This window comes from Melanotaenia boesemani, chromosome 10 (genome assembly GCF_017639745.1).
Source record: "Melanotaenia boesemani isolate fMelBoe1 chromosome 10, fMelBoe1.pri, whole genome shotgun sequence".
In the NCBI taxonomy this organism is placed as follows: Eukaryota; Metazoa; Chordata; class Actinopteri; order Atheriniformes; family Melanotaeniidae; genus Melanotaenia; species Melanotaenia boesemani.
Window position 1 is genome coordinate 15,943,279 of NC_055691.1, and position 17,481 is coordinate 15,960,759.

The following is a 17,481-nucleotide window of genomic DNA, read 5'->3' on the forward strand; positions in this document are numbered from 1 at the left end:
TTTTGAAGTTTATGTTGGATCAAGTTTTAAACCTGTTAAGGTCTTCACAGATCACAACCCTCTCGTTTTTATTTTCACGGATGTTCGACCATAATCGCAGGCTTATGCATTGGGCACTCTTTATCCAGGATAACAACCTTGAGACCACAAAAAGTGTTCTGAAAATGTTCTTGCTGACGTTTTGTTGCATGCCATGTAGGTGGGTGGTTGATGGTTCCAAGAATTGTTTGGACTTGTATGGGTGGGGATGTTACGTGCAGAACACTATCTACCTCTTTTCCTTTCACACTATACTCTCCTCAGGTGCTAATTACCTGACAGGGACCAAAGTGGAGGGCTCCCTAATCCTGACTCTTTATTGGATGCTTTCTTTCCACATAGACCAATCACTTCTGCAGGCCGCCTTTAAATGCAGTATGCCTGGGAAGCCAACGCCCTCTTTTTTCTCTTGTCTGTGCTCCTTTGCCTGTGCTGGGGCACACTTGTGAACTGGTAAATGGCATGTGGTGGGAGGTTGTGCACCAGGTAAGTTTAGGGTACCCTGTGCATATTCTGCATGTAGTTTATTTTGTCTAAACAAACTAGGTTAGTGGTTAGTGCCACCCTTTGTATATGTTTTGGCAAATCCTTTTTCTTAGATAAATTACGTGTATAGACATATCGTATTAGCCTAATATCCGATACTGGTATTGGCATTGGTGTATTGACAGAGAAGTATTATAAATCAACTTAGTTTCTGTGTTTCTCAGTCAGATCCACCAATTCTACAAAACTAAGAAAACACGTCACAAACTTCATGCTGGCTGTGTCAATTATAAATATTTTATGCTCTTACCTGAGCTCGCTACTGTGATGCTGTTGTAAATCCTGAGTTTGCTGAAGCTGAGCCTGGCAGAACATCAGGAAGCAGTCTGGGACCACGCTGACCTTCTGAGCAGCACAGGGTGAGAGGAAAGAGTCTGTCTGCTGGCTGTCAATGTACAAGAGTCTGGGCACAGCTTTCTGCAGAGTGGATCTAAAGAAGGCAATTAAAACCAATAAATTTCACCCACAGCTTGTTATATTTGTATAGACAAATGAATAGTATTTTTAATATTTCTTGAAAAAGAGATAACGCTGCTTATATTCATGTGCATGAACAAAAATAGCATGGTATCAGTTAACATACTGTCAGAGTAAAGAGTTCTCAAAACCAAAAGGATGAAATTTCCACAGTGAAGTAGAGGTCCTACATATTGGGACATGACGCTTTTACTACAGCTTGGCTGTGGCAGAACTTTTACACTTGAGTGGTCAGTCCTAAGCATTCAAGGCTTGTGGGATAACAGTTTATTTATGTTTTGTTGTTTATTTTAATGTACTTATTAAGAAGCTGACAAAAGGATTAGCACAGAAACTTGGCAGACAATCATCACAGTCTTACGAAAAACCCAAAGTAGCATGACTCAAGGCATAGAATTTTGCTCAAATAGAAAAGGTTTAGAAGGCTACTCTGGATATAAACTCTTACCAAAAGGCATCATGTTATGTAGCATCAGCCTTCAACTAGAGGGGAGCCCTAAATGGCTGAGAGTATGGGGGTGGGGGGCAATGGATAACCACTGCCTGAGGCTAAGGATGTGCAAGCAGAGGAATCTCAACTATCTACCCCCAGAAAAACTCAGATTTCAGAGCATTGAGACTGGAAACTCTACAGGACACCAGGGAAGAGCAACAATAAAATCTGTAAAATAAAGATGAATGCTAACAATTTTTTATCATTAAGAATTGTCTTTTTTTCATAAATGAATCCTGAAGTACACTATTTTCTTAAATTTTGCCTTCTACATCTACAACATGCTGGAGTAGAACTTTTTAAGTTCTGACTCAGACGTTTTAAGGAGGGGAGCATGTGAACAACTAAGATGATCTCATTTTAAAGCAAACTACTGAACTTTGGGAGATATTGTCACTAAGGAACCACCAAACAACACCTAATTTGGCATCTATCTTGTAACATATCTCTACTCTGAGCTTTCCAGAGAGTAAAGGTTAGTCTGATGTTGACTCTTGTCTTATCTCTATAAAAGAGAAAAACTTTTATCAGTTTTTGTTTTATTGGACAAATAATCTACTACATTAGAAACTTAAGCTAAAACTGATCTTACTACCTAACACCATAACAACTATATAATAAAAGAGAGGGATTTTTTCATGCTGGATTATTGAAAAGGCCACCAATTCTATTAATCTTCCGTAAAGCCTCTAGACTATACTACAACAAATAAAGCTTAACGAATGAATGAATATAAATATGAAGGGAAATAAACAGAACGGCCTTATTTCAGATGCCTTTAGAGGTTTTAAAATCACATCATATGTTGTTAAATGACAGCATGCATGTTTCTGCAATCCTGCCAAAATCCAGAGACGAAGACATGACCACACAAGGCAGGATCTGTGTACTGTCAGAGGTTTACAGTTTGGTCCACTGGATCTTTCCAACAATGATGCGGATCAAATTGCAGCCCTTTGGGCATACTGTCTAGCTGGCTGTCTTTGAATTAAGCAAAAACCCAAATAGGACCTTTTGGTCATTACATAACCTCATTGAGGTGGGGAGTGCAATTCAATTTAATGCACACCACTTGTGCACACTTGTAAAGACCCCTGTACTAAATAATGATAATGTTAATGTTACGCCCATCATAACATCATTAATGATAGTGATGATGTTAAGATGGGCGTATTGTACACTGAATATTTCTCAAGACAAGTTGAATTCTATTAATAAACCAAAACTAATTTCTCAATAAGAAGGTGGGTTCTCCACAATTCAGATGCCACAGAGTTTCCACTGCTATATCTGCACTGACTACACTTGGACTTTAACATTAATCTGTTTCAAAGTGTCATAAATTTTAACCCTCTTTGTGCAGGAAACATCGAGTTTGGCTCACATTCCTTCAGCCTCCTTCTCCACCACATATGGGCACAAGGCCGTATTTCATTTAGTAAAGACTTCCTCCAAAACACAGGCTCTCAAAGTGGCCCTGATTAATCAGGCCCAGTGTTTTCTTCATCCACGTCTTCTGGATCAGTGAGCTGCTACAGGGAGTGTAATTCTTAGTGCTCGCCTTTTGGTGCTTTAATTTAGCCAATGTTATCACTGGCCTAGGATGAAAGGGCTGGGGCCGGTGTGGAAATACTGCAGGTTAATTCCAATGCTGGCACTGGAGGTTAAGTAAAGTTCAATGAAATATTAAGGTAGTGTTTCAGTTAAGGATTAAGACACCAGAAGTGTCCAAAAGCAACCCATAGACAACAACCCCAAAGAAATAACTGCTAATAAAATATACAAATGTATATTTAAATTATCAATATTAATAAATCCAGGGGATTATAGTGTTTAACAAATTAAATTAACATCAGCAGAAGAAGAATAATCTGCATTTTTTTTTTAAAAAAAAGAAAGAAGAAAGAATTTTTAAAATTAAATTTAAAAAAATTAAAGTGACACCCAGAAAAATTTTTGGAGGAGTGAGTATAGTTTTTCATCTTTCAGACATTTTGCTGCTGCTTAATGGGTGTGAGTGACTCCAAAAAGCCAAATAACAGATTACATCACTGCTCATGAAACTCCAACAGAACAAAAAAAGAGATCATTGCATATTTTCCATATAAATTCCCTCCAACTGTCCTAAACTAGTTAGGCACTGTAAGTGTGTGAGCAAATTGTCAATGAAAGATAGTTGATGTTTCTGTTGTATCAATATTTTGGGGATTATAGCACTTAGTATGGGTGTACATAGACACAAACATCTGTGGAGCCTAACGGTAATCTAATAGGCAATGTGGATCACAGTGGTAATCCCGGGAAGCGGACAGGGAGGCCTGTGTTCGTCTGGAATGTTTAGACTACCTGAGCCAACAGATGAATTTGTGATATACAAATACCGGCTTTTCACTGGTATGTTGCTTTGAACATCAAGACAAGTGGTATTTCAGTACGAAGGATGCTGAATTTTCAAAAGGAATTTAGGAAATTTTGGATATTCTGTCTGGATTTGAAAACTGCATAGTTGGTCCTGCGAAAGAAAAGGTGACTCGGGCAGAGCTGGTCCATAATATTCAATAAAGCTTAATGCTAAAGCACTGCCTGGTTTGTGCTAAAAACCAACATAGAAAGATTAAATAGGAACATTTTCTCCAAAAACAATAACCCTTCGTCCATCGTCCATCCACCCCTCACCTTACCTCCACCCACCGTCCTGCTGAAGAGGATTCCCTGTCAAGTGGATTTCCTGAAGGAAGCAACATCCCTCCAGATTTTCACACAGGTTTTGTAGCTCTGAAAAAGAAACAAACTAAATTAAAAACAATGTTCTTTTTCATACTGTTGGGATGATATTAACAGATTAAATACACAGAGATTTAAATAACCTTTTTTTTTTTTTTACTAAACCATGAGACCAATCAGCCAAGAATCTCTGAAGTGAAACAGAATCCAACAAACAACAATCACATCAAAATTGTGTCTGTCACTTAGTTCTGATAATATGGTCCATTCCAGTTTAACTCAGATATCAGAATTCCCTAGTTCCCATTGGGAAAGTACAACAGGAATGACTCACCACTTCGGAATTCAAACAGGAAAGTCGGATGATTCTCACCAGCCTTGGTTTAATAATCCATCACGGCCACCCCAAAAATTAAAAATGGCTAAAGCTGCAGTAACGCTGTTTATTAGCTTTTCTATCAGTCTGTGTTTCATTAAATAAATACATGCTACTGTCCAACTTCTGTCTATACCTCAATCACATATTGTTACTGTGTTTATTATGTGCAAAATAAATAAAATGGCATTACTAACCATAGCTAGCCTGATCAGAGAGTAAATCAAACCGGTTTATAGACTTGCTACTAGAATGTGGTCATCCTCAGCTTTCACATCATTCCCTGCTTCAAGTTCCAACTTGTGTGGTAAGCTGACATGCATTATATTGTCTATGGCTAACCAAGTATTAAACTATATTCTAAAAACATAATTATGCAATCTGTTTTAAAAAAGCTGCTCACTTCCACATTCACACTTTCAGTATTTCTGTCTGAATGTCAATGTAGTCATTGAAAAGATGGCTAGATTAAGACCAGACATGCACTGAAATGTCACCTTTCAACTCCCAATAGCTTTAAATAAGACGTATCCCCCTTCAGTTCAACAATGCCCCCACTGTAAAACAAACGTGCAAAGAAAGGATTCATTTAGTGCATTAACACAAACTCCCCAAATCCAGTTCTCATCTATAGACATCTATGGGATACACAGCAACACGTCACCGTGACTCCACCTAAATCACCCAAAGGATCCACTGTAACACATCTATATGTCATCAGGTAAGCACTGTTTTACAGAAAGGAGAATCTTTAAAATAACAAATATGTGGTCTCAAAGTTATGGTATACAGATAAAGATTTGGAGAGCATGGCTGCAGTGAAGAACTGGAAGAGAAAGTTGTTTTTTTTTTTTAAACCAAAGCAATAAAGTATATTTTCCTCACAAGGTTAGATTTGAACATGTTTCGTGCAGACTGCTAGATAGCATGGCTTTATGTTTAATAAAGACAACCCATTACCTGATAGACAATTGAATCTAAGATCCAGCTTTTCAAGGGACACAAAATCCACCATGAAGGGCAGCTGGGTAATTCTGGGAAACAAACAAATATTAAAAGCCTCACCTACATCATAGCATTTATTAAACTTTACCTTCACACTCTAACATCCTCTAACAACAGCCAAAATGACTGCATTTCCTATTTTCTTTTGCATTTTTGTTCAATATAATGTTCAAAACAGAGAGACATTGACTGAAAGGAAAACAATCTACCTGTTCTGGGCTGCGGTAAAGTTTTGCATGAGGGGAAGCCAGCAGGCACTGAGGCCTTGCAGGGACGAGATATTGTTGTCGTCCAGATGCAGCTCTCTGAGAAGGACCTGGTTGTTAAGACAAGGGGGCTGATGGAGAAACAAGTTGTCAGCTAACACTAGTCACACTATGAGGTTAGACTAACTTTACGCTGCTGCTTCAGCTGGTCGAGCAGCAACTAACTGACCCCATCCATCAATGTCAGCTGCTTTTAGCCCTGCTGCTGTTACTGTCACTGCTGAGAGACCGTCCACACTTCACTTCCACATTATCCCACTGACAAGTTCTGCTTGTTTGAGTTTTTGTCGTATGTACAAAACCTTTCATTTTCTTCTTTTTTTTTACCTTTGACATTCCCTAATACAGAAAAGCTTGTTATACAAGAAAAAACTCTCCTTTTGATATTCACATGCTTTCTACATGTTAAATTTCCTTCTTTTTTTTTATCATTTTGATTATTTTTGGACAATAAAGTTTACATTATTTAACATATACCATATAAACCATGAAAGCAGAATTATGTGGGTGTAATTTAGCTAGACTTCAGGTCTAGTTTTTTTTTACCTCAGTAAGAGCATTGGATCTCAGGTCCAGTGTGTGAAGCAGAGCATTGTTTTCCAGACCCTCTGTGGTTGCCAGGTGGTTGTGTGAGCAGTCCAGGTGGAGGAGTGTATAAACATCCCTCAGCCCTCTGGTGCTGATCAGCTGGTTATGGTTAACTGAAAGCTTCTGCAGCCTCTTCACAGACTCCAGACCAGCTGAGGAACGAGACAAAAAATTTGAAATACCTTGTTAAGACAGGAAAATAGCTCAGGGTGAGTCTGCACTTGAGGAAGGAAAACTTAAAATGCTCAGTTACAGCATAATGTCGTCTACAGACATGTGGGCATGATTCTTTTTTAATGTTGTAAAATCAATTAAATTCATGGCAGAAAAAGGAGAGATGGTGCCCTCATGTGGCAGACTGAAGATTTGCATAGACTTCAGGTTTGTTTAGCTCCATACTGAGCTGTATATAATGTTAATAAAAACAAAATGTAATGGCATGTAAATGGCATTAACAAATGTATTATTTACAACAGAGAACATATCAAATATTGAAAGCTGAACATGTTCCTGTTTTTAAATATTAGCTTATGTTGAATTTAAAGGCAGCAACATGTTATAAATCCCTCAAAAGATTGAAAACGTTGCAGCCTGTGTACTAACCCGGCACCAACACGAGAAAAGACATTTCTTCTATTTTATCCTCTTTACACTTGCTGCCTGTTACATTTAGAACAAAAACAAAGAATTAAGTTTCTTCTCATCATATACAAAGTCCTTAATAGTCGAGTTTTGTGCTACCTTGAACGGCTTTTTTTTTGTTATTCATAGGATTTTCAAGACCACATTCAGGTCTTTAGTAGAGTAGAGTCTTTGGTTTTCAGGCTCCTTTCCTGTAGACCCAGTTTGGGTCTGGGAATCAAACTCCCTTACTGCTTTTATGACCAAGTTAAAAATAAATGACCTCTTCCGTAGAGCTTTTAAATAATTCACTGATCTTTTATGCTTGTGTATTTTTACCTTTTGCATTTAAAACCATTTTTATTAAATGTATTAATATATTAAATCGTTGTTATAGTGGTTTTCTGAGTTTAGATTAGTTGATTTACTGCTAAATTATGTTGATTGACAATAAATCAGTAACATGGCTAGGAATGAAAAGAACACCTCAGAGAGGCAGAGTCTCTCAGCTGTAAAGATGGGCAAACCACTGTGTCTACAAATTACCAATCCAATCCACTTTATTTATGAGGCATATCTTAAAAACTTACAAAGAAATTTGAGAAAAAAAAGTTCCTGAGTGTAAAATTACAACTTTAAATATTCCATCATCAACAGTGTTGATTATCATCAAAAGATTCTGCAAATCCAGAGAAATCTCTGTGCACAAGGTACACTTGATTACCTATAGTCTTCTTCAAAGCAGCACTATAGGAAAACAAGCATTGTTTTGTCATCGACGTCACTAAATGGACTCAGAAACGCTTCCAGGACAAGTTGTCTGTGAACACAGCTCACTGTGCAATCCAGAAATGCAAGACAAAGAGTGGAGAACATCCATGGTCAGAAGATTCAAAATTTGAAATTCTTTTTAGAAACCATGATTGACACACATCCAAATTAATGAAGAGAGGGACCATTATTAGAACTCAGTTGAAAAGCCTGCATCTCTAATGGCATAGTGGTGCACTGGTGCCTATGGAACTAAAACAGTACTGAAAGGTATATAAAGGTTTTAGAGCAACATGTTCCCATCTTGTTTAGGGAATGCCTTGCATAATTCAGCAAGACAGTGCTAGACTGAATACTGCATGTATTATAACAGCATGACTTTGTAGCAGAAAAGCAAGAAGGTCCACCAATCGAAAACATTTGGTGCATCATGAATTCTATTGACTCAGGACTGTAGAGCTGCTACAATCCTACATCAGACAGGAATGGGACAAAATTCCTCTCCCAATGGTCCAACAACTGGTCTCAGTTCCTAGATGGTTACAGATCGTTATTAATGGAACAGGGGATGCTACGCTGTGTTCAACACAGATCTGTCACTGTTTTTAAACATGTTGCTGTCTATCAAATTCATCATCTACTTCAATCATTTTCATCATATAAAACTTTGGCTGATGACGTGCGAATCCTTGCATTCATTTTATTTTTATTCTACATAGCGTCTAGTTTTGTTCTATAATTGTTTTATGCAGTTATTCATGTGTCACAAGGTGTCATAAATTTTTCCAGCTCTCACCAATACGAGTGATGGAGTTGTACGAGATGTCGAGAACGCTCAAATTGTCAGCACCATTTAAACCGTGGATGGATTTCAGCTTGTTGTTGGCCAGTCGAAGAACTTGTAAGCTGGACATATTCTCACAGTCCACAAACGAAATGTCATTCTCCTGAGGCAAAGCAAGTTATAAGACAAAACTGTTTGTAAATTTTAAAAAAAGGCCTGCAGTAATTTGCCATTTTACTTGATACATTTACCTGCACATCAATGTAGCATAGATGCTGCAGCTGGCTGATGCCCTCCAGTGATTTGAGGCCACAGCGTATGAGGGTGAGGGACCGCAGCTGATTACACTGGACAAGAGTGGACAGGCTGCAGCAGGGCAGGTCTTCCAGTGTCACCGTAGTTATCTGAGAGAGGTGTGGATGTTTAGGAACTAAGGAATCAAATCTATAATTTTACTCCTGATTTGATTTGCATAGTAATTACTAATATGTTTGTTTCTTTGGTAATCTACTACCAATAAACAAACTGATGAACAAAGTTAAATAGATTAACTAAATTCCATTAGTTAGTCCTAAAACCAAAAGAGAAATGTCGGTCATTTGGGGAAAGTAACGTTCTGTGTTGCACTTCTTACCTCCTGCAGAGATTTGCAGTTTGAGGACTGTAGCAGAGTGTGTGGGCAAAGGAGGGGCAGTCTGCTGGCCTCGGCTACCCTCTTTTGCCCTCTCTGGCTTTGGGCAGAACTCTTTTGCTTCCTCTTGTTCTTGAGGGACAGTTTAGACCAGGGGACACAGTCTTTCATCCAGGACAGCCTCTTCTGCTCTGTGTGCTCTGGAAGGCAGACAGCTGGAGAGCAGGAAGGGCTGCAGGGCTTCACTGCTGAGGCCTGACAGATGTTTTTATCTGAAAGATGAGCAGTTTCAGCAGGGCTCCATGAGGTCCAGGAGTTATTTGTATTGTTGTTTTGAGATTTCAAGATGTTATTTTCTCCTTTCTTCTCCCGCAGTTTATCGTTGTTGATCAGCATCCTGTCTTTTTCCTGCTCCCCTTCTCTGTTCTTACTTTCTTTCACTCCTCTTTCTTGTGGTTGTATCTTTCTCTCTTTGTCTACTTTTGTCTCCTCCACATTCTGTCTCATGCCATGTTTTGTCTCATTCTCTTCTTTCTGCATGCCGTCCTTCTGTTGTGGTTTCTTCAGTTCATCATGACTCTTCTTTTTATCCTTTCCTTTTCTCTCATGTTCCATTTTTCTATTTTCTCCTACATAGCTCTTCTCGTCCTGTATTTCTTGCATGTGCCTAATTTCTTCTTCTTTCTGCTGCCATTCACTCTGTTCGATTGTTTTCTTTTCCTCTTTTTTTCTTATTATATTAATATTTTCCACACTTTTTCTCCTCTCCTCATATCTTTTCTTTTCTTCACCTCCCCTTAGTTGCACTTCACCCTCTGTTTTTATGCTTTCATCTCCCTCTTTTGTCAGAACTCTATCCGTCATCTTCCTCTCTGCCTGTGCTCTTTCTCCTTCAGATTTCTCCTCCTCCTCCTCCTCATCTCTTGTCTCATGCTTCATCCTCATTTCAACTTGCTTACTGTTTCTCTGCTCTTTCTCTCCTCTCTTCTCACCCTCATCCCTCATTTTCCTCCCATCCTCTTCCATCTTTTTCAGTTCATCCTTAAGTTTTAATTCTTGTCCGGTTTTTTTCTTTTCCTCATCTGTCCACTTCTTCCCTGCCACAAGGAATTTCCTCTCTTCTTCCCCTTCCGTTTCCTCCTCTTCCCTTTTTAACTTTTTCTCCCCCTTTTCTTTATTTCTGTCTTCCTCACCTCTCTTTCTTCTCATCTCCTCCCCTTTAAACTGTAGTTCTTGTATCCTTTTCTCCTCCTCGTTCTTCCTCACCTCTTCTATCCTGTCTTTTTCTACTTCCCTTTCTCTCTCTTCTTCCTTTTTCTTTTGTTCCTCGTCCTTCTTTTTCTTGTCCTTTTCAAATATCGCTGCTACATATTTTCTCTTTTCCTCTTCTTCCAATCTTTTCTTCTCCTCTTGTCTTTTCCTTTTGTCCTCTTCTTCCCTCTTCTTCTCATCTTTTTTCTCCTTTTCTTTTATTTCTTCTTCCTCCTGTTTTTTCCTCATCTGTTCTTCTTCAATCATCCTTCTCTCGTGCTCCACTTGTTTTTTTAAGTTACTTATGATCTCCTAATTGGTGAAGACATTGTAGTTATTAGAGTTGCAAAAAAGTTTATGTATTTACTTCTTTCTATGGCATCTGTGTTTGTGCTCTGATTTATGAAGCCAAATATCCCTAAACAGCTGATATAATGTAGAATTTCCATGAATGTTTCACTATAAAAACTTCCACCACCACTGAAAGTCAGAGATTCTGCAAGAGATCAGACTGCAGGAAAGTACCGGTGTATGGCGTACCTGCTGAAGTAGCAACTCCTGTTCAAGTCTTTCTTGAGCTCTCTTCTCTTTCAGTTCAAGTTCCATCTGATAGCGCTGGTTAAAGACAGTAATTTTAATTAAAGATAAATAAAAATCTAAACAGACTGACAGCTCTTAGAAAGTCAAGTGTAACAGTTATTTTCCTAATAAAGCAGAAGTTTGTTGCTGTCATAAAACACAAGCTATTAACTATAACAGTGTTTTATGTAAATGCTCACCTGTCAGAGTTACCCAAGCCAGATTTCTATCTGGTATATTCAGTATCACCAGGACAGAGCGCCACGTTAAGCCCAGATTGACTTACCTTTTCTGCCTCCATGATCCTCCTCAGCTGCTCCTGAAAGTCTGCCTCTCTTTGTCGCCTCTGCTCTTCTTTCTGCACGTCCTCGCAGTGGCATTTGTCTCGCTCTGCTCTGTATTCACTCATCTCCAATACTAAATCTATTTCACTCTCCACATATTTGTCTAAGAAAAATACAAAATTGTAAGGCTCTCTTGGTCATAAAGAATGAGAGAAGCAAAAAGAAGCACATACTGCCATTGTAGGTTTAAATGTGTCTCATCTTTTTTCCTGGTTTCATCATTTGCATATTGAGCAAAAGACTAAACTGCTTTAAAATGAAATGACCATTTAAAGCTTCAGGAGCATCAACTCTCATCCTACTCTATTAACACTCAATTTTATGTTCAATATAACAGCGACATCTAGTGGGAAAAAGTTTAACTGCATTATGAGAGACTCAGCAGGTCCTCAAAAGTGGAATAAGAAAATATGTTGGTATCATACTAATGACACACATTACCCAGAATTTTATTTCTGAGTTGACAATAGCTTAAATATTGACAAAGAATGAGACCAACCCTATGAGGCTTACACATCACTGTACTGCATGTTTTCATTTTATTTGCTTTCAACTTACCACCAGTCATGTTTTCCTCATTTTCTGTTTCATGTGTGGTCTGCAGCAGAAAAAACAAACAATTTAAATCCTGTGTTTTAGGGTTTTGGGCGTCACGCTGCACAATACTTGAGATTAGACTCTAAAGAGACTAAATTACCTGATCATTCAGTTTCCTCGTGTCCTTATTGAGTTTAGTTGGTAATTTAATCCAACGGTCATCTTGATGTGATGCAGTGAAATCTAATATGCAATGCACATAAAGCACAGATATCAGCCTGCATTAGGAGGAAACCATCTGATTCATTGCAACAGTAACAGAATTTAGAAATCTATTTTTTCTATTCAAAATGAAGATTCTTATAAAGCTCAGTCAGTGAATAAATATGTGAAGTTTGACAATGACTGCGCCATAAGTCACCATACCTTCAAAATCCTCCAGGATGATTTTCTCACAGGCTGCTGCTCGGCTTTTTGAGGTCTCAAAGTAGCTGAGTAGAGATGCTGGAATATCTGAGTCCTGCTGTAAGAGTTGGTTAGCATTAGTTTTCATTAAAGCAGTTTTCATTAAGAAAGCCAAACTCTAAGGGTAAGATTCATTTCAAGTGATGTTTATAGAAACTATATGAGCAATTAACAACTTATAAATTCAGTGTGATGAGGGTGGCAAGTTTATGTCATGGGGACCAGGCCTTACATGTTTTGTTCTTCAACCCCTGTCTCCTAAAAAAGCTGTCTTGTTGGTTTTGTGACACAGCTTCAAAGCAAATTTGTAAAGTCTTACTTCTAAAGTCTTTACAATTAAGAAAAACCAGGTGAAACACAAAACAGATTTGAAGAACAATGTAGTGAAAATGGATATAGATACAAGAAAATGACTTGAAACATGCGAAACTATTCGTTGGGCTACACTTGTTCAGGCCTTAGCAGCAGAACACTTACCACCTCTTCCTGATATGAAAAGCCTCCCAGCTCTTCTTTACTTTCATCAATATCAGACATTATTAAATCGTTCGGCTGTAGCATTACTGATTCACACGTCTCATTGGAGTCTGTCATAGTTTAAAACGACATCAGCACATCATTAAATTAATTACTTTTTACGGTCAGAAAGTTTCTTCGGAAGAAATTAAAAACCAAAACCTGCAGTTTGTCGGAATTATAGTCTGCTCTGCAGGTCAAGGCTGGTATTTAGCTAGCTTACAGAACGAGGCAGATACGTTCTTGTGGGTTTGATGGTACTTCAGTATCCATGGAAACAACGCAGCTGGCTACATGAGCTACGTGCTCCCGCGAGGGACAAATCATGCGTTTGTATTTACACTGCGGTTAAACTAGCAACTTTTTCCATAATTTTATGTACTATTTGCAAAATATTTCACATCTGATACGAACCTAATAACACCTACAATACACATAACCTACAATACATATAGTATTGTAAAGTATTTGTGAAAGCAAACTTTTTTTTTCAACAGTTGTTTACTTTAGATGATCCTGCATTTAATAACTTTAATTACTGCTACACAAACACAGAATTCACCTCCCTGGCTTTTTAAACCTCTAATTTAAATTTATTTATTTATTTATGTGTTATTAAGTTTTGATATGAAATGAAAAATTTGTAATAATAATTATTATTAGAATTACAATAATATCAATAAAAAAAATTTAAAAAATTGGCAAGTGCATATGTATCATCTCCTAAAAAGCGCTGATGCAACCAATTAGCAAGAGGCATCGCTAACCAAACATCTTCATGAAGACCAAGGAACTCTCCAAACAAGTTGTTGAGAAGTCAGAGTTGGGTTATAAAAAATATCCCCAGGAGCACCGTCAAATCCATTATTATCAAATGGAAAGAACATGGCACCACAACAAATCTGCCAAGAGAGGGCTGCCCACCAAAACTCACAGTCTGCCAAGGAGGGCAATAATCAAAGAGACCAAAGGTAACCCTGGAAGAGCTGCAGAGTTCCACATACTCTGCAACTCACATCAAGTTGTACACTCCACAGAGCTGGGTTTCATGTAAGAGTGGCCAGAAAAAAAAAACCCATTACTTTTAGCTAAAAATAAGAAGATATGTTTTCATTTTGCAAAGAGGCATGGAGGAAACTACCAGAATAGATGAAGGTGCTCTGGTTATATAAGACTAAAACGTATCCTTTCGGCCATCAAGGAAAACACTGGATGGTGCTAAATACAGGGATATTCTTGAGAAAAATCTCTACTAGTCTGTAAGTGATATGACACTGGGAGAGAGGTTCATCTTGCAGCAGGACTGTGACCCCAAGCATACTTCTAAAGCAGGGTTGCCTAAGTCTGGTCCTCAAGCTCTATAATCCTGCAACTTTCAGATGCATCCCTTCTCCAACACACCTGAATCAAATGCATGGCTCATTATGAGGCCTCTGCAGAGCTGAATAACATGCAAAGGAGGCAATTTAGCCATTTGATTGAGGTGTGTTGGAGAAGGGACGCATCTAAAAATTGCAAGATAATAAATCTCACTGACTGGACTTGGGCAACCCTGTGCTAAAGCAACACATAGGTGGTTTAAGAGAAAACATCTGAATGTGTTGGAATGGCCTAGTCCCTGCCCAGACTTCAATCCAATTGAGAATCTGTGGTCAGACTTAAAGACTGCTGTTCACAAGCACAAACCTCCAAACTTGAAGGAGCTGGAGCAGTTTTCACTTGAGGAATGGATGATGTGAATGCTACATTACAATTAAGAATCCAGTCGTGATGACGCAGAATATTATGTGAAGCAGAGCAATACATCAAATAAAATAGATCTCCCCAACAGTTCAGGTTCAGCACAAGCTGATTGATTTAACGATCAATTAATTTGAGTCAGGTGTGCTGCATCAGTGAAACATCTAAAACCTGCAGAATAGTAGTCCTTTAGGACCAGGGTTGATGAGCCCTGATATAGAGCAAAATATAGATGTACATTACATGCTGCATTCACTTGCACCTGGACATCCAAGGTTAGCCCAGTTTACATTAAGTGTTTCTTCCATTTTTACTGCATAATCAGGGGGCCATGTCCTAGAATGTTTCTGGCAGCAAACAGGAGACAACAGGCAATCTAAGTACAGTTTGTTAGGAATTTCACAGTTCACTAGATCGGACCTTTGGTTATATTCCATTTCACTCTTCTCCTGACAGTTTTGTGTTGTTTGCTGTACGTATTTCTTCAGTTATGAAAGTTGTGTGAGTTTGCAATCAGAATCGTTGTAGCAAAGTGAACAATCTGTAAACAATTTATCTTCTTAGAAAAGATAAAATGCCTTGTCACTGGCCTGTGTGGGCATTTTGAACAGCTCGCTAGAACAGGTCAGAGACCCTGAGACCCTGCTGAATCACAGGACCCTGGAACCAAAAAAAGGTGGGATGTAAATAATGTACATTTTTTTCATGGCATTTCTGATTACAAAGACATGTTCCTCTCCTGTGGTGAGAGCTTTGTGCTGGTGTTGTGCTGCTTCACTTTGAGGAGATTCCAGTAGCCCACACAGGTTTCCAGATACACATTCCTCATGGCCTTCTAAAAGGAACCCAGTCTCCTTCCTCAAAGTTTCAAAGAAGAACTGCCTTGTCTTCCATCCCAAATAGTTTGGTCTGGGGACGCACAAAGCTTGTTCTCTTTGCTTGTGACAAAAACAAAATAAAAGAATGGCTCCAGGTCAGACTAACTTTTTGCTTTAAAGGCGTAAAGTGAATTCCACTATACCTATGAAAAGCACCACGTCTATAACACTTTATTTGGCACAATGTCAACACCTATGGAGTCTTCACTGATTATATTGACTTACTTTTGTAAAAAGGCATTATGGGTCAGAGCACAACTTCAGTCCTGAGGCTGATGAGCAGATACAGGACAGTTTGGTGTTGCTCCCTTTGTTGGAGTCAAACTGCCTTTCCCTTGTGTTTCATTAAGTTCTCTAAGATTCATTGACCAAGTTCAATTGCTCAAAAAGGCTCCATCAGCAAGCCTTGTCTACTCCAATTAGGGCCAGGCCCTTTGTCAGTGGGCAAGGTGTGCGTCACTTTTGTCCAAGTGCACGGAACCCAGACAGCAACCAGACAGGACCAAGCTGCAGATTTACACAGCAGATCACATTGGTCAATGGCAGCTCCGGCCAAAAAGCAGCAGCAGTTTGGATAGCCAGTCATGTGTTTACACTGTCAAGGGTTTTCTGTTACTCGTCTGTAGCCATTATCTTGGCAGCCGCCGGGCATATCAAGCCTATCATTTCTATCTGGGAGCTTTGATGAAAGAGGGGATTGAAGGGAAAAATTACCAGCACTCCAACTTACTTTCCCTTAGTGGCACTCTGAATTTACAATTTGCAAGGTATACATTGATCAATGATCCATAAAATGAAGTGGAATTTTATGCCTTAGTGCGTAAATTACAATCTTTTGCAGGGTCAGTTTGATCCGTTGGCTCAACTAAGTTAATATAAGCAATTATAAGCTGACATTTTAAACCCAGTAAAATAATGTTGAGTCTTCTCAATGCACTCATAGATTATAACTAAGAACAAAGGAGCCTGTGCATACCTTGATGGTAGTTTACACAAGTCATGTGCATGTGAGTTAAGAAGGGAAAAATCTAAACAAGCTGCACAAATGTCTATTTACTTGTGTCTTGCATTATTACCTGCGGTAAAATCATTCTGTTTCATGTAGTTCATACCTGGTGTTTCTTCAAAGCTTTACTCTACCCCACAGTGGGTCAGATTGGTGCAGTTCATTCAGTTCATCCTCAATATCCTCCCATCTGAGATTCCTTCTCTCACAGCGGGTTGACAACAGCAGTCAAACAGTTGGACATTTAGACTGCCTTTCAAAGTTAACTTTAAGCTGCCAGCATGACCTTAGAACATTTAAATCTGCTCTGAATGACTGTGGGATTACTGTATTTAGAAGGTCTCCCAACAAGCTGGGAGGGGAAACTTGGGAAAAGACACTGACAGCAACAATTCAGGTTTATTATTTGCCACTTAGCAACTTCACTTCTGTTATTTTTGTTATGGATTTTTATACATTCAGTGTTGCAACATTTGTACACATGCTTCCTGCATATGTCTACAATCACGTGCTGAGAACAGTGCTTCTCCACAGGGCTATCAATGGTAACACTGACCACCAGGGGCGAAATAAAATGTGGGCTCTTTTGTTTACCTCACAAGAGGACTGAATTGTGCACGTGTACTAAGAATGTACCAAGCTATAGTTATTCATTTTGTGTGGAGCCACTCTGAACAGAAATCCACTGTGCCGAGTCTGAACGGCCCTCAGCAAACAGAAGCAAACTGAAGAGAACAATCTCCCTCAGTAGACTCAATACAGCTATTGAATTTTGCCAAAGACACGAAACATCCTTTATATAATATATACATAACTTAGATGATGCTCTGATCACTATTCAATT

The 17,481-nt window shown here is 38.7% G+C and overlaps 1 protein-coding gene across 2 annotated transcripts in view; it reads right to left on the reverse strand.

Annotated features, from left to right (window-relative positions):
- Window positions 1-13,261, reverse strand: part of lrriq1 (leucine-rich repeats and IQ motif containing 1) — a 36,961-nt gene extending 23,700 nt beyond the window's left edge. The window contains exons 1-15 of one of the 2 annotated variants that reach the window (XM_041998121.1): window positions 13,157-13,261; window positions 12,975-13,101; window positions 12,459-12,552; window positions 12,193-12,275; window positions 12,054-12,093; window positions 11,438-11,598; window positions 11,113-11,187; window positions 9,325-10,884; window positions 8,942-9,094; window positions 8,703-8,853; window positions 6,473-6,666; window positions 5,870-5,997; window positions 5,616-5,689; window positions 4,237-4,330; window positions 836-1,015 (exon numbers count right to left, since the gene is read on the reverse strand). In XM_041998121.1, the coding sequence (XP_041854055.1) occupies window positions 836-1,015; window positions 4,237-4,330; window positions 5,616-5,689; window positions 5,870-5,997; window positions 6,473-6,666; window positions 8,703-8,853; window positions 8,942-9,094; window positions 9,325-10,884; window positions 11,113-11,187; window positions 11,438-11,598; window positions 12,054-12,093; window positions 12,193-12,275; window positions 12,459-12,552; window positions 12,975-13,091 (3,104 nt within the window). In that variant the 5' untranslated portion in view covers window positions 13,092-13,101; window positions 13,157-13,261. Of the gene's footprint in view, window positions 1-835; window positions 1,016-4,236; window positions 4,331-5,615; window positions 5,690-5,869; window positions 5,998-6,472; window positions 6,667-8,702; window positions 8,854-8,941; window positions 9,095-9,324; window positions 10,885-11,112; window positions 11,188-11,437; window positions 11,599-12,053; window positions 12,094-12,192; window positions 12,276-12,458; window positions 12,556-12,974; window positions 13,102-13,156 lie in introns of both variants that reach the window. The other variant, XM_041998120.1, reaches the window with a different exon arrangement.
- Between the last annotated feature and the right edge of the window lie 4,220 nt (window positions 13,262-17,481).